Source organism: Aquila chrysaetos, chromosome 18 (assembly GCF_900496995.4).
Source record: "Aquila chrysaetos chrysaetos chromosome 18, bAquChr1.4, whole genome shotgun sequence".
NCBI classification, from domain to species: domain Eukaryota; kingdom Metazoa; phylum Chordata; class Aves; order Accipitriformes; family Accipitridae; genus Aquila; species Aquila chrysaetos.
Genome location: NC_044021.1, coordinates 27,716,146 through 27,731,988, shown reverse-complemented (window position 1 = coordinate 27,731,988; position 15,843 = coordinate 27,716,146). Strand labels below are relative to the sequence as shown.

Sequence of the window (15,843 nt, the reverse complement as noted above, 5' to 3'; positions counted from 1 at the left end):
GCAGGCAAATAATTTCCACCAAAGTCAAAGCAAGCAACAATTGTGTGTAGCGTAAATGAAGCACGTGGGTCTCAACACCCAGGTCCACGATCCCCCATCTTGTCAGCATTGTTTTAAACAGGAGTTCCTCGTACAGAGTATGTGCTTTGGTAGAGTGTACCAAGACAACACAGAATAGATACAGCTTTTCAAAATAAACAAGCAAATAGAAAGGGTGGTACTGTAATGGCAATTTTTTGTCCATGAATATTCTATATTAGTGTGAGCAGGAAACGGAGGAAATGTAAGCCCTGTTGCACAAACTGAAGCGAAGGACAGACAGAAGAATGCTTTACCGAGAGCTTCAGTGCAACTGTTATCATTTCCAGTGGCATATTTCAGTGATGGGTACATTAGAAATACCAATAACGTAATAATAATAAAAAAATTAAAAAAAGAAGATTATCTTGGTATTTGTAGTTACTTCAAATAACAAAACTTAATCTCTTCTGGAAACAATTCCTTCGCTCCACAAATTCATTTCTACTGTCTAGAATAGGTCAGTGTGTATGCATATGGATCTATACATATTTGTAAATCATTCCATAGCCTTACTTTCTCTTTGCATACAGAAGTATACACTAGCATTATTGTGTAGTATTTGGTATTCACATGTTACATTTAAATAAAGTTTATTAAAAAACAATTATATTAAATACAGACTAACAGAATATTCATAATATATTTTACAGAAAAAATAGCCATGTCTTTTATTTTAGAAATAGGTTTCTTTAAAAAGTTCTTTGAGATTTTTATAAAACTTTTTACCCGTGAAGATAAGTTTCCCGTCAGACCTGTAAAAAAAGATTAACCTTTAAATCTTTGTGGTGTTTTTTTTTTTTTTCTTTAATACTTTTACAAGCTTACACTCTATAAATTCTTTAAAATAAAAAACCAGTATCTTTCGGGATCAAATTGGTCACAGGCCGTTCTCTAAAAAGTCAGTGGAGACTCCCTGAATCCGTTCCGAAGTGCCTTTTGTTCTTCTCTCTCTCTGGGTATCCATAGTGCAGGTTTACGTGGGAATTGGGAGCTCCCCGGGCGCCCCGCGGGAAGCGCGCGGCGGGGTGCAGCCGCAGCGGCGCCCGCGACTCCCCGCCGGCCGCGGGACGCGGAGCTCGTCGCTGCCCGCGCAACGCAGCCCGCGGCGCCCGCCCGGCCCCGCCGAGGTCTCTGCCCGGCCCCGCGGCCGCGCGCGGGTGCCCGAAGAGCTGGCGCCCGGTCCTCATTTGCTTTCCAAGTTGTAGCAGTGGACGTCTCCTTTTCCCTTCCCGTCGTACCCGGGAAGCGGCTGTCCGTACTTATCCACGCACCAGCAGTATCCTCTCTTTCGGCCTTTGGATGGGCGACACTGAAAGAGAAGGGAAGACCCAGTTGGCACCACTTCTGTTCTCTCCGCTCTCAGTGTTACGTAGCAGGGGTTCCTGCTCATTTGATGGCTGCGCTTCCGTACCCTGGCCATACCTGACGGAATCAGAGTGTTTATGGCCACTACAAAGGATTACAGTGAAAGCTTACCGCCTCCGCCCATCAACCCCTTTGGGTCTAACTACTCCACAATGAAACGGCTCTGAAAACTACCAGAAAACAGCCCTATGAACTACCCCCTATTATATTAGGCGGCTCAGTTGCCCCCTTTGAACACCAGGACTGCTTACAACAGTACGGGCGGACGACTGGGACCCGTCCTTGGAAAAGGAAGTTAACAGATTTGTTCCACGCTAAAGCGCAGGTCTGCAAAGACAGCCATTGCAGCGCTAAACACCCTTGGCTTGCATCTGTTTGCTGGAGGAATTTCAGTGCTGTAGTTGACGTTTATTAACAGATACGTAATCCTTCTGTAGGGGAGTTATCACTTCAAGACACCAGAACTTTACGTGTATATTTTCCTATAAATAAGGTTGCTTATATACTAGTCTATAACCTATGTCAGCTTTAGCAGTTGCCTGGTGGAATTTGCCAGCAATGCTGACCGACCTGAAACTACCACAGGTGACGACACTGCACCTCTTTAGAAATCGTGATGCAGTAAAAATGCATTATGAAGTCTAGTATGTACTCAGTCACGCTCTCCCCAAGGAACCAAGAACAGTAAAAACTAAACTAAAGGAGATGACATGCTGCAGGTTGCATTCAGTAGGGAGCCCTGGTCACAGTTACGTACTGTGAACCTCCGGGACCCCGGCAAGGCTTTCGCCCACTCAAAAGACACGTGCCTCCAGGACACAGATTACTTCACTAGGTTTGCCACGGTCAATCTCATTGCCGAGACGTAGCCTCCACGTCAACTCAAGTTTTGAGATTTGGTGGTACGGGCCTCGCTGCAAATGCTAACAGAGGTGGCTGTTTAGTTGGGACAGACTTACAAAGGAGGCCGTGACACAAATACACCTAGCTTTTCAAAGACTGCGGTTTCACCTGTGGCATCGCCAACACGAAGGAAGACAGGCTAGACTGAAGCCGCTCACAGCACTCAACACTCTAAAGGCTATCTATCATGCAAGCAGAGCAAATGCTGCCTCTAGAGATCACACAGCAATTCAAGTATTTCAGAGGTCCAGGCTGGCGCAAGTCAGGTAAACTTTGCCGCTACCGCTCAGCTGCTTGTTCTCCAGACTCTAACAGGCATGTCCCATCTCCCACGTGGGTACGGCAGTGGCTCACAAAGATAAGCGTCTCTTCCACGCGCAGGTACACGAGGAAACATCAAGCAAGTGTTGGACTTCACATGCTGCCCAAAAGCGCCTGGCCCTTTTCACGTCTAGTTTAGGACCCCGGGCCAAAGGGTGGTATTTGGGACAGAACTGTGAAAATGGGTCACTCCTGGGACAGCCTGCACCAGCACATCGGCCTCCGAGCCAACTAATTTGTGGCAGCATGGAGTAGGGCAGAGTTTTCACTAGGAACTTGTGAAAGAGACATGGGAGCAGATCACACATTAGACACAAATTTCTGAACAAGTTTCCATCTTGTTTATTTTATTTTATTTTAGAGTAAATGAAGTGATATTAGTCACCGTAACTGCAAATTAATCTGCCACTGTGATGTATTTTTGAGTAACAAGCCCAGTGCAGAAATAACACGATGCCTTCTCTTCCCTGAATTTGCAGTCCTTCTGCATTAGCCCTATGCAAACGGATGGCAGCAGGATGACAAGATCAAGATTAAAGTACGTATCAGCTTATTTTAGGAGAAGGTGAAGAAGTTCAAACCTACTGAGAGAACAGCTACATTAATAATTTGCTAAGCTACGTGGTTAGCTGCATTTGAGTTCGTGTCACCTGTTCGGCTGGTTTTTGGTACTAAATCTTTAAACGTTAAGCTCTACAACTTATGTTTATTGTCTCGAAAGCCTGACCAGGGCTTGTCCGCATTCTCCAGGACTTCCATGAATGGCGGCTCAAAGTCCACTGATGTCATTGGGAAATTTTCCTTCAACTTTGGTGGTGACTGGACTGGACTCTAGCTTGAGTGGTATTAACATTTAGTGACTTATATTCTTCATGCTCAAAACTGAGGAATTCATAAACAGGCTTTGCACAACTGAAATTTTACAGAAAAGGAAACTGAGGCAGCAGTTCTTGAGTTGTTTTTCCCAAGAGAGCAGGCACAGATGGAGCACGAATTAGAGCACAGGGCTTCTGGCTGCCAGCCTGGTGCTCCGGCAATGAAACTATACGTCTGCTAATAATAGTAACGCAGCCTCCCCTTTTAGAAGTACTATATGAAGTATGTTACACAACTCTCGCTGATTCATAGGCTTGCATCACTCTCAAAACAAATGATCAATTAAAGTTATCTCATGTTGTTGGAGGTTTTGATTGCTTTTTACAGTTGCATAACCAATTTTCAGAATTAACTACAACATTAAGTTAGTCTGCAGGAACACCTTCCCTACTACTAATATTTTTTTTATTTCTTCTAGACAACCCATTTGGAAAACAAAACGCTTAGATCATTCTACAGCTGAAGTAATGCTCTGTGAGGAGAACAATTTACCTTTTCCAATCTGTGATTTTGTACTACCCTCTCAGGCGTGCTGTCAATAATAAAGGACTTCTGATTCAAAAGTGATGCTTTTATCCTGAAGCAGCTTTCTTGCATTCCCTACGTAAGCGGTGGACATAAGTTCATATAGAAAAAATATACATACAAATATCCGCTCTTCTGAATTTTGTACTCCACATACATTTCAAGGCTCTGCCCAGCTCTTCCATATGACTTCAGAAGTCCAAAAAGCTGGAAAACTGCCCAAGCGGTGGAGCCAGTAATTACTTCTGATAGAAACACCAGCTGCCAGCTTCCATGCCACCTGCCCCTCTCCCTTCCACAAAGAAGTGCCGCAGAGGCATTCGTGGGGCGCAGCAAAGCATATGGTATCCCACTGAATTCCTGGTCAGGCCAGAGGTCTCCGTGGAGCTACAACTCTGGTCTCCCAGAACAGACTGCAGACAGCACTGACATACACCTCGAGCCGTTTTGGCTCCCGCCAAGCCCAGCTCTGTTTTCAGTGGAATGATGCCAGCTCACATTTAGGTGAGTATCTGGCTCCGGTACACAAATATGGGGCAATTCTAGTAATTGCCCCATATAATAATTCTAATTTCATCAAAACCTTTTTTTCCATGCTTGAGGCAGAAACGTGCCTGTATCAACCTATTCCATGTAAATATACCTATATGCCACAGTTGAATAGTACAGCCTTTCATGTGTGATTTATTAAGACAAAGAATTCTAAATTTTAATAGGTCTGATTTTAAAAAAGTTTATATATAAACACAAGGCATGAAGTATTTTTCATGTTATACCCTGAGAGGTAAATTTACGTTCTTAAAATTGTTTCACATATGCAAATTATTCCCTATGGTTGTTCCTGAAAAGTCAATTTCTAGTTATCTACGAAAGTCTTGAAAAATAACTACTTTCAACCTGACTGGAAGAGCAGGTGACCAGGAAGGCAGAATATAGCAACATGTGAAGTGCCTCCTGAATGACTTTTAATGGTTTCCAGGGTGATGATTCCTACCATCACACACCTATCTGTGTTATCATCCTAGGCAGTGCTTTTGGCAGCTGTTTCCAGAATTAAAAATGCCTAGCTCACGCTCATTTTTTGATGGATTTACTGTATATTTCCTAACATGTTATCCCGAATTTTGTTGTCACAACAGAATATAATTGAATTACAGATTGAATGCTGCTAATAATAGCAATGAAGGAAATTCATAAAATAGCCTAACATTCTGTTCATGAGATTAGACACCTGCTCACATCGCCCGAAACCTCAGACCTACACGTCGATACTCCAAAAAGAAAACCAAACACACACAACTGTCACATTGCCTCGTGGACAGTGAATTCAGTCTGGAGAGGACTCACTTCTCAAACCAATGTGTTTTTCTAGGAGTTAGTTCTACAAGGGCAACTCAACTCAAATACACTGGTTTTGGTTCGTATTTTGTTCGTGTGAGAAGCAGCCTGCCTCTGTAAGCCCCACCGGTGAGGGCCGGTTCCCAGGGCTGACTGAGGTTCGGTTACAGGAGAAGCACTCCAGCTGCATTTCATGTAGAATATTTACTCACATGGGCTCCACTTGTGGGCATCTCCTACACGATCCTGAGTTGTCTCAAACCACCGTTGAAGCTGCTGGACCGGTGTAAATTGGCACGGCGTCTGGCAAGGCTGGCCAGCTGTGAAAGTGCCCCCTCACCCTCCGTTTGCTGACCGGACGGGCGGTTGCGCATCGCGCGGGAACCTTTCCTGCAGCCGTCTGAACGCCTCTAGGCAGCACGGACACTACGCAGAGGGCAGAAGCGTCTTTGCTCCGTACCAACACCTTATTCTCGTAAATCAACTTCTAGTAACAAAGACTGGGTAAGTGTATCATCTGTCTTTCCTTTTTTTTTGACTCTGTATTTCGTTTTTTTCTGCCTCAGTGGCAGGACTATGACTGCACTTTCAAGTACAGTCATCCTTTAAAGTAAGGCACTTTAATACGTGCTTACTGTGGATCTCATTTACTACATACTCATGCCAGAGACAGCGTGCAAACCACCACCTTTTTGCTGACGAAGCAAAAACCTCAGAGGCTGCAGACAGACGAAAGCAAGATCTACTGAACATAAATACCAATCTGCAGTCTTCTGTAACACCTAGAGAAGCAGAAGGGCTACAATACGCTCGTGTGACTTGAATGCAGTTAAATGATGTGCTGTTCTAGAGTAACTACGCAAATGTTTTCATGGCACAGGCGCAAAACACAGTCCTAGCCTCACTCCACGTGGCAGTCCAATGTATTTTCTGAACAAACGCAGACCGAGACGTGAGCATTGCTCTCTGCTAGTTTACGCGCGGCGGGAGATGAACGACACGGACTTCCCAAGACTCCAGACGACAAGAAGAAACTCCGTCCCTGCTTGGGAAAATCTGGGGAGCGTAGACGAGCTCAGCAGCGTGCACCGAAGGTCAACCAGCGCAGTCAGTGCTGGGCTGACGGCAGGAGGGGAGGCTGGAAACCTCAGCCCTATTGCAAACGCCCCACCTGACACTGCCGGCTTAACGCAGAACTCCAGGGAACACCCGAAAGGGAAAGACTGTTTCTAAGAAAGCTGGAAGCCAAAAACCGGAGAGATGCCATTCCTGAAATAAGGCTGCCTGGTCAGAGGTTGGCCTCTCACTTCTAACCCACGAACTGCATCAGCTCGTAACACAGAGTCAGCCGCTCCTTTGGCTGGCTACCAGAGATAGAGAGGCTGACTCGTGTAAACCCAAATGGGAGAGACAAGACCGTCCGCAAACAAAATCTGGCCTTACAGAGGGTTTGCCTTGAGGAAAATCGGCAACTTTTGAATTCAGGAAATTTTGGAATTACATGTTTGGAGGCAGGTCACCAACTAAACCCTGGAATTAGATGGGATGTGCACACTAAGCAAAGAACTTGGCACGTCTTGCACTTCCCCTAGTTTCTGAATGAGCTGCAAGGCCAGCACTGAACGGAGGATGCTGCCGTAGCTCAACCTGCATGCACAACTAAAGCATAAATACCTGCAGTTTAGGTCTACATTTGTCAAGAAAGGTCACAACCCCAGAACCAAAGAGGGCTGAGAAGCCACTCCTGCTGCAGAGTAACTACTAGATGTATCACTTTCACGATAACATGACCTGGATTTGGGAAGCGATCTGTGTAGCACATAAAGGACAGATATATACCTTTCTCAAGTTGCTTTTTGTAATGTGATCCAGTGCAGTTCTTCTAGGAACTCTCAAGCAGCTATTTACAATTCAAAGCGTTGATCTATTGCAGTCATATGGTGACTGCAACATTTAGCTCTGTGGGTTATTACAGAGGCACTGCTTTTTTTAAACCAAAGGGCATTAGTATCTAGGACACCAGCCAACCCATGTGTGATTAGGTATGAAGTTTCTCAAATGAATCTGTTGTCATGACCAACAGAAAATAAAAACACTGTCCCCACTTGACAAGGTTCAGCACCACCAGACGAGGTCCTAAAACTAGTGCCTCTGTAAAATGATAGACAATGCACCTTGCTGGCAAGATTGTTCAGCAAAGATGCAGAAAAGGTGAAGTGCATTCACTGAAATGATCGAGAGACTGTACTTACTTGCTTTTTCTTGTAGAACCCCTTCTTGTCACAATTTGGAATATGAAAGCCCCTGGGACTCAAGACGTTCAGGATCTTGAGGTGGTTTAAAGTGTCTTCCATTTCTCTACGACAGGGACCCTGTTAACGAGCATATTTTAGAAAACACAGATGAAACGTCATTCCCAAATGCTGTCTTTCACACAAGAGTTAATAAATCTTTAAAGGGCAAGAAGCACAAACCCAAGCAAATCCATTAAAACAAAGGGATGGCTGGATATGTCAAAAGGCAGACCATTCACAGATAAAATTCTGACTTTCTGCTTTACCGATTTCTAAACACTGAAGGCCCTATGCTATGCTGAGGCACGGACTGGCATTTCCAGTCAAAATCACAGCCATGCATACCTACGGGAAGGCTTAACCAGTATGTAAATCAATCATACATAACATAACTTAGGTTTGGAAAAGCTGGCCTGGCACCAAGTGGGGAAAGAAGAAGGTAGGCAACTGGAAATACACCACTTGGTAGATCTTCCCTAATGCCATTTGATTTTTGTGATTCTGCTGGATTTGAAAGCTTAAATGAAATGGATTTAATTGAAAACAAGTAGTTTGGCATAATGTATATGTATATATAAAAATACTGCAACTTTGGACAACAATGCCCAATTTCAACCGGACCAAACGGACGCAGCCATGCAAAGGAATGGTTGCACACAACAGTCTCATTAGATAAGTATGTCACTTTTTGCCTCACTTTCTCCACCTGCGAGAGGCTGACAACAATGCAGTGAGGATTAGCTCTAGGACAATGAGCCAAAAAGAACTTCCAGAAGCACTTTTAAGAGCATGTCTCAAACGCCAACTAATTATTTCTCACTGCAGCCCTTCAGGGTAGGGAGTAAAGCATTACGAGCCCCAGTTTGCAGTCAGAAAACCAGGAGCGGAGGAGTTCACGGTTTGCCAGAGGCCAAGAAGACAGGCAGCGTCAGCAGCAGGATCGGGATTCAAGAGTCGCAGCCTACAAACTCTGTCCTTAGCTACACTCCTGTCTGGGCACATTACGGACTCAGTCCACCAGCCCGCTTCTTCAGCGGAGACCTGAAAAATTCCTCTGCGTGGTTGCAGGGGTTTAAAATGTTTTAAGTTGCTGTATCAACACAAAGATTCACTTGGTGCAATTTTTAATTAGTGAGGTAATGACATTTATACTTTCAAGTGGTAATCCTAATAGTTTGCTCATGTAAAGTGCCTTTCATGTGAGTGTCTGAAAGCATACAGACTCCACAGTTCTACTGGAGTTTAGAACTGATTTTTTTGGTTAGCGAAGACCTTCCTTGCTGCTTTCATATGTTTTCTTTCCGTGTCAACCTCACAAGCTCTAAACATGCGCTTTAAATTGCTGCTCTTATTGGCAGTTCCTTAAAAACCCGGAACTGCTCAGAGATGCTGACCGCAAATCATGCACGTTCAAGTATCTGGTCCTGAGTTAGGCCTACAAAAAGATCAAACAGCTTTTTTTTCTCTCTCCAAAGTCACAGAGGCCAATATCAAAAGCTACGATACAGACACAGCTAGAAGGGCATTTGCTGACGAGGGCACCTGTCGCCAGTGGACTTATTTCTGGTTCTCACAGAGACCAGCAGCCTTGGTAAGTCTTTGCTCATGGGGCCCAACTACCGCGTAAGCGAAATGTTCATCCTAGTTAAGACCAGGACTCGATTTCCTCAGAGCTACCCAAGGTCATTCTTTTAATGTAGGCAGTTTACTTCACGTTTTCGGGAGAAGGACACGCTGGAAGGCAGATACTGAAGTGTTTTTACTAGATGGGCTGGACATCGGTCACAAACTAAGCTGTGCTAACTTGGAGGCCATGCTTTCTTCAGACACAACTTTCCACCTCATACAGGTTTCAAAACCTCCTTTTGCAGACGGGAAGCCACATCTGGTTTCGCCACGACGGTTCTGATGAAACGTCGAAGTACATCCAGATGTATTTTTTAGGCCGTCTGGCAGAGGCACACGGACAACCACCGGGTTATCAGGAAAAAGCATCATTCTTCCCTCAGATCCGCCACGCTCCGGCTGCCCTGCGAATCCACCGGGCACAGCCAGCGGGAAGCAACGGCAGCTCGTGTGCCCGCCAGCCTTTGCATTTAGGCAGCGGCAGCCGACGACTGCGAGCGGCGGCTGCGCTCAGCACGTCACACAAACCGCGGCCGATCAGTCTCCGTCCTAATCCTCAACCCAGCCTCACGTTATCTCCCGCGATTTGCGCCGCGGAGTGTGGACGCAGTGCCACTACGCTGAATGTGAAACATCTTCTTTCCATTATTGCCACCCGGCAATGCTGTTTGCAACCAAATTTAGTGATGGCACTATTAAACCTGTCCCAAGTCCACTCACACAAATGTGTGATAATTACAGGGGGAAACAAGAACTTTGGATCTCTAAGAAGTGACTTAGTGAAAATCATACTTGCGTCAATGTAAACATCATTGTGTTAGGCCTCCGTGTTTTCTGAACGTGGTCTGCTCGGTCTGCTGATTGTCTGCATTTGCAGAGCCAATAGTTTTACCAGTTAAACAGCCAGAATGCCCTAAATGGCTACAACAATTACCGCCATTTAGTTATTTAATTTATTTATCTTGTCGTACGCACAACACGCGTATACATACACACGCACGCACACGCTCGCATGCTGGGAAATGCCTTTCCATTTACAAAAGTACTTACGTATTCAGTCTCTTGTTTGGATTCAGAAGAGAAATTCAGCGTATCCGTACTCTGTGAATCATATTCCACTTTATAGCGCTGCGTATTTTTGGCTTGCACTTTCCTGATGATATCTATTTTGATGTGCGGTGGATGCAATTTGGAATCTGGCACCCTGTGAGAGTTTGGGATGGCCTGATTTTCGATGCTGCTGGTACTCCGGTCGTCTTCTTCTGAATCACTGGCATTTCCTTCGAGAAGAGCAAACGCAGCGAAGAAATAACGTTAATCAACTGCCAGCTGCGTCCGGAAGGGCAACAAGCCTCCAGACGAGTTTACGAGCTTAATTTTCCTTCACAAAACAGCGATATATAAAAGGACGAACAACTTAGCGTTCCGCGTGCATCCGTGCCTTTGCTGCCGAGCGATGCCTTTTGTAACTGAAGCATCCCCTCGCTCCCGGCAGCCTCGCGAGGCACCCCACCGCCCCGTCCCCGCGGGCTGCCCGACACCCGAAAACCAGCCACCTCCACTTGGCCGCCAGCCACCACCGCCCCAGCTCCTCGCCCCTTGGCGCCCGCTGCAGTTCGGCGCGGCAGTTCGGCACGCCGGCGGAGCGGGAGCCCGCGGCAGCCCCACCGGCTGCCGGCCCACGGCCGGCTCCATCAACTTCAGCTGAACGCAGCTGGCGTGGGTAACTTCTGGGCTGTGGTGTGACTCTCCCTCTTCCCCAGGATGGTGGTTTTTTTTTTGGTTTTTTTTTTTTTTTCAAAAGAGGTGTTCATACAACAAATTCTACCACGCTGAGTTTCACGGCTCTAGGTAGCTATTTTTAATATTTTTTCTTTCTTAATTTTATTCAACATGCAGAACAGGGAAGGAGAAAAAATAGCACGTCTTCATTCTTCTGCTGTTAAAATCAGAAACATTTCTAAGTGTACAAAAAGCACTTTAAAGGTAATGGACAAAAAAATGCCATTCATTCTGTAATGGTGTCAAAGGACAAACATCTGCTTTCATCCCAAGCTTCAAAAATATTTTCTCTTTAAACTACCATCCACAAAAATACAGGAGAAGCACATTTTTCCAAAATACTGCATAAGCCCAGTGTTCCTGTACCTCCTGAGGTATTTGTCTACACTGCATTTCTCCCTCTTAGGAGACTCCTGCAGTGTAACTGTAACTGGCTGTGTTTCCTCTGGGGAATTTTTTGAGTTTGGATATTACTATCAGCTAAGTAGCTAAGTCCCACGAGTCGCTGCCTTGGCTGCTGGCCACTTTTTTTTTTTAAAGGAGATCATATTGGGAGTGCACAATGATAACCGATGTGCAGGGAAAACCCTGGAAATCTGTATTAAAATTGTACTTGATGGCTCACTGAAAAACCACAAAAGCCAAGAAACTCGGTGCTAAACCTGAAAGCCCATGTTCACGCAGCCCATTGACTCTAAATTTTTCACCATAGGCAGCAGTACAGTGGCACTGCCAATACACAGGAACAGGGGAGGAACACGAGGAGGAGGAGGGATGCGAGCTAACATCCTGGTACGGGTGGTTTTAGTGTAGCCACTGCTGGCAATGGACATAATTGACCGGGAAAATCCAACTCCCAGTGCAAATGGATTAAGGAAGTTTAAGTCTTAAGTCTAAATTTCCTGGCTTTTGTGGGTTTAACTCAGACTCTCAGCGGTATTTGAACATATTTCTGGTGGTTTAATGTCCTGTTTTTAAACAGTGGTATTTTTTTTTCCTCATTCTCAATGAAGTTTGCAAGAAATGACACAATAAAATGCTATAAACCTGAATCTCCTGAACATAAATACTATGCCTGCCAGGTTTTCTGCAGTAAGTGCAGTCCATTAGTTTGCCTCCTCTACCAAAAAATAAGTAGAAAATCCTCTTAATGTGCATTAAATAATTACCAGGCTGGTCATTTCAGTTTAGCTAGACCATCATGTTTCAATAGCACTTCTTACACTCGATTTGGAACGGTCGTAATGCCACATTTTCAACCGTGAAGCGTATTTGATTAACTCAGTTTCACAAAACTTGGTGCCACGTTAGCTTCACACCCTCGTAACAGAAACAAAACTGCTATGAGAGTTCCTTGCTCTCTTTTAAAAAACAGCTTAGAAGGGTTGCACATGCACACTATTACTTAACACTTTTGTGCCCCCAAAAAACTGAACTGGAAAGTAAGTCAGCGGCCTACTACAGTTGCTCTTGAGAAGGTACTGCAATATACACCACCCCACAGTGATTTCCAGCAATTTCTGCAAACTAGGAATGACCAAAAGCGTAGCACATGAGGCGGGCCCTAGCCGTCTGTACGGGAGACGACGTGATCCTGCGCGGGCAGGGTGCGTACCAGGGAGCGCGGGATTTCGAGGAGCGGTCCCCGTGAGGAGGTGGGCCCTTCGGGTTGCACAGGTTCAGCCAACTTCTTCCTTCTTGCACCCCAGGTTTGCAGCCCTCACTCCTTGAATGTGAACTGTAAGGGTCCTACTTTGCACTTTTTAAGGAATCAAAGCTCCTAGTGATTTCAAAATGGGGAGTTCTCCCTCAGCCAAGAATGCAGAAACAGGAACTCGGCAATACGACTATTTAGGTGGAAAATGGAAAGATTTTCGGCAAAGCGCAGCTCCGTCTTCCCCTTTCGCCTTCTCTAACGGTCACCGTTAAAAGCGCTACCCCTCCACTAAACAGCACCAACTCTCAAGTCCGGAGGAGACCTCGCCCCTCGTCTCCAGCTCATGCGAAGGATGAATACGCAGAGCCAAGTTCATGTGATGAAGGAAGCCGCTCCATGTTCCAATGAGATTTAAAACTTCAGCGAGTACCTCTGCACTGCCATTCAAATTGTCACAGCCTGGGTGCAAGACATAAATAATTATAATAAGGCATCTCCTACTCTCCTAGCAGCCAGTTAGCTGGAGCACTGGTGCCACTTCCTCAGCTAAGGAGAGGCCAGCCAAAGAGTCCCTGCAACCTAGCAGAAAAACTGGCCTTTTAAAAACGCAAACAGTGGAAAGCCTTTTGACACACTTTTCTATTAAATAGATGTTAACATACTTGCTGCTGGTTAGCAAACAGTTTAATGAAATGTTTGCACAGAGGGACTGTGCTTTCTTGATCTGAATCCCAAGTTTCCCTGTCTTAAGTTTCCAAATGTGCATGCTAACAGAACTTTTTCCAACCGTCCCTTCCTCTTCAAACAAAACAAAACCCGCTCTGTGAACCTCTCATTTACAAGACGCGCAAGAGGTACGGGAAAGCTTCGTTCGACCAAAGATTTATTTGCAGTGCATGCGAAAAACCAACGTCCTCTCACATACTGCTGTGCAAACGCTTTGTTCCGAATAACCACCTTCCCGGGCCAGGGGAATATTTAACTCCCCCCCCCCGCCCTGTGCTTAGCATTCCCCGGACTTGGCCACGCTGCAGCGCCGGAGGGAGCCCACACTCTCCAGCTTTCCCGCACCCTCCTTCCAGGAACAGCGGGGCCAAACCGCGCGGATCTCTCCCTCTTTCTCTCCCCGTGCAGGCTCTGCAGCCCGCCAGCCCCACGCACCCGCGGGAGCAACGTGCCCTCCCTCCCCCCCCCCGGCCCCGATTTTTATTTTTTTTATTTTTTTTTTTTTTCCAAAAAAGAGCGGCTCTGCCCGTTCTGCCAGGAGCTGCGTCTCAGCACCGGTGTCGACGGAAGCAGACGCAGACACAAATAAGGCAGAAGAGGTCAACCTTCCTCCCCTCCGGGAAAAGCACCCCTCCTTCGAAACGGTCCCAGCCGCTCAGAGGAGCCCCCGCGGGCCGGCAGCGCCGGGCAGCGAGCGAGGGGCCCCTCCGCCGGAGCAGGTCTGCAGCCAGCCCGCCCGCGCCTCCCCCCCCGCCGCCGGGCGCAACTTACTTTTTAACTTAAAACACCGACACCCCCCCCGCCCCAAGCCAGCAAGGAAGCGGCGAGCAGGGAAGAGGCGCGCCCGCATGCCGTCCCGCCGGGCTTCCTCGCCCCCTTACCTGCAGCGTGCGGTCCCGGCAGCAGGAAGGCCCGCAGCTTGCCGCCCGCCGTGGCGTTGGTGCAGAGCCCGCGGCCCTCCAGCAGCGCCTGCAGCGGCCGCGCCTCCTCCCGCCGCGGCTGGCAGCTGAGGCCGGCGCCGCAGCGCTCCGTGTAGATGCCGCAGGGCTGGCCCGGGCGCAGGGCGCAGGTGAGGCAGCAGCCGCAGCCCGGCTCCCGCACCCGCTCGGCGCAGTCGGACCGCAGGGGCTTGCACTGCTGCAGCGCCCGCGCGTCGCAGGGCTCGCACCGGACCACCGGCCCCGCCAGCGCCGCCGCCGCCGCCGCCCGCCGGACCAGCAGCGCCAGCGCCGCGGCCGCCACTGCCCACAGCACGCCGGGCCGCGGCACCATGGCAACCGGCGGAGGAAGGAGCGGGGGGGGGGGGGCGGGCCCGCCGGGAGGCGCCCCCCGCGCAGCCCCGGCCGGGGAGCGGGACGGGCAGAGCCGGGCGGGCGGGCGCTGCCGCCGGCGAGGGGGGCTGCGGGGCGAGGAGCCGCCCGCCGCTCCCGCCGCGGCAGGCGGGAGCGCTGCGCCGCCGGCCCGCTCTTCAGCCGCCGGCCCGCAAGCCCATAAAGGTAGCAGGAGCTCGCCGGCAACAAAGGCAACTTTTTTTTCCTTCTCTTCCCCCCCCTCCTCCCTGCAGAGCGCCTGAATCACTTGGCTCGACACTAACTTTTTTTCTGGTTGGGTTTTGTTTGGGGGGGGGGGGGGCCACACACAACAGTCAAGAAAAAAAAAAAAAAACAAGCCCGCTCTGTAAAAGTAAAAAAAAAAAAAATTAAAAAGATTAAAAAAGCCAAGCCCCGACGGTCTGAAGAAAACTTGGTCCAAAAACGCTCCGGAAAAGAAAGAAGGAGAAAGAGCGGAGAGGGGGGCAAACAGAGAAGGGGGGGGGAAATAAATCAAGAGCGCAGGGGTCCCTTCGTTTTATTCCCTTTGCCGCCTGCCATCCAGCTCCGCTCCCCGCCACTCCGCGCCCGGCCGTCCCCTCCTGCCGCCCGGCCCGCCCTATATAGCGCCGCGGCCGCCGGCCCGCCCCGCGCCATGAATAACGAGCGGCGCGGCGCGGCGGGGGAGCGCCGGCCCTCGCCAAATCCAGGTTTCGGTCACGGAGGGCTGGGCGGGCGGTGCCGGGGGCTTGTGGGCTCTTCTTAGAAATCAGCTGTAAGGGGAACGGCTCGGGGGGGGGGGGGAGCACGTCGCGGGCCTTTTGTTTCACGGAAAAGTGCTGCGTGCCCGTCCCCGTGTCCGCCTGGGTCTCCCTGGCACCGGGAGAGGAGACGGGAGCAGAGCCGGCGGGGGGGGGGGGGTGCCCTTTTTTTGGACTCCTCGCTACCATCCTGTCTGCTTTGGGGCTGACGGAGAGCCCCGGCCATCGAGGAGGCGTGCCTTTGCTCGCACCCGCACCCACCCGCACCCACCCGCACG

The 15,843-nt window shown here is 48.5% G+C and overlaps 1 protein-coding gene across 1 annotated transcript; it reads right to left on the bottom strand.

The window, feature by feature from the left end:
- Window positions 1–860: 860 nt before the first annotated feature.
- On the bottom strand, window positions 861–15,408 carry IGFBP3 (insulin like growth factor binding protein 3). The gene is made up of 4 exons (XM_030042090.2): window positions 14,376–15,408; window positions 10,380–10,609; window positions 7,662–7,781; window positions 861–1,390 (listed from the first exon to the last, which is right to left on the bottom strand). The coding sequence occupies exons 1-4, from the start codon at window positions 14,764–14,766 to the stop codon at window positions 1,265–1,267; spliced, it is 867 nt and encodes a 288-aa protein (XP_029897950.1). The 5' UTR covers window positions 14,767–15,408; the 3' UTR covers window positions 861–1,264.
- Window positions 15,409–15,843: the final 435 nt, after the last annotated feature.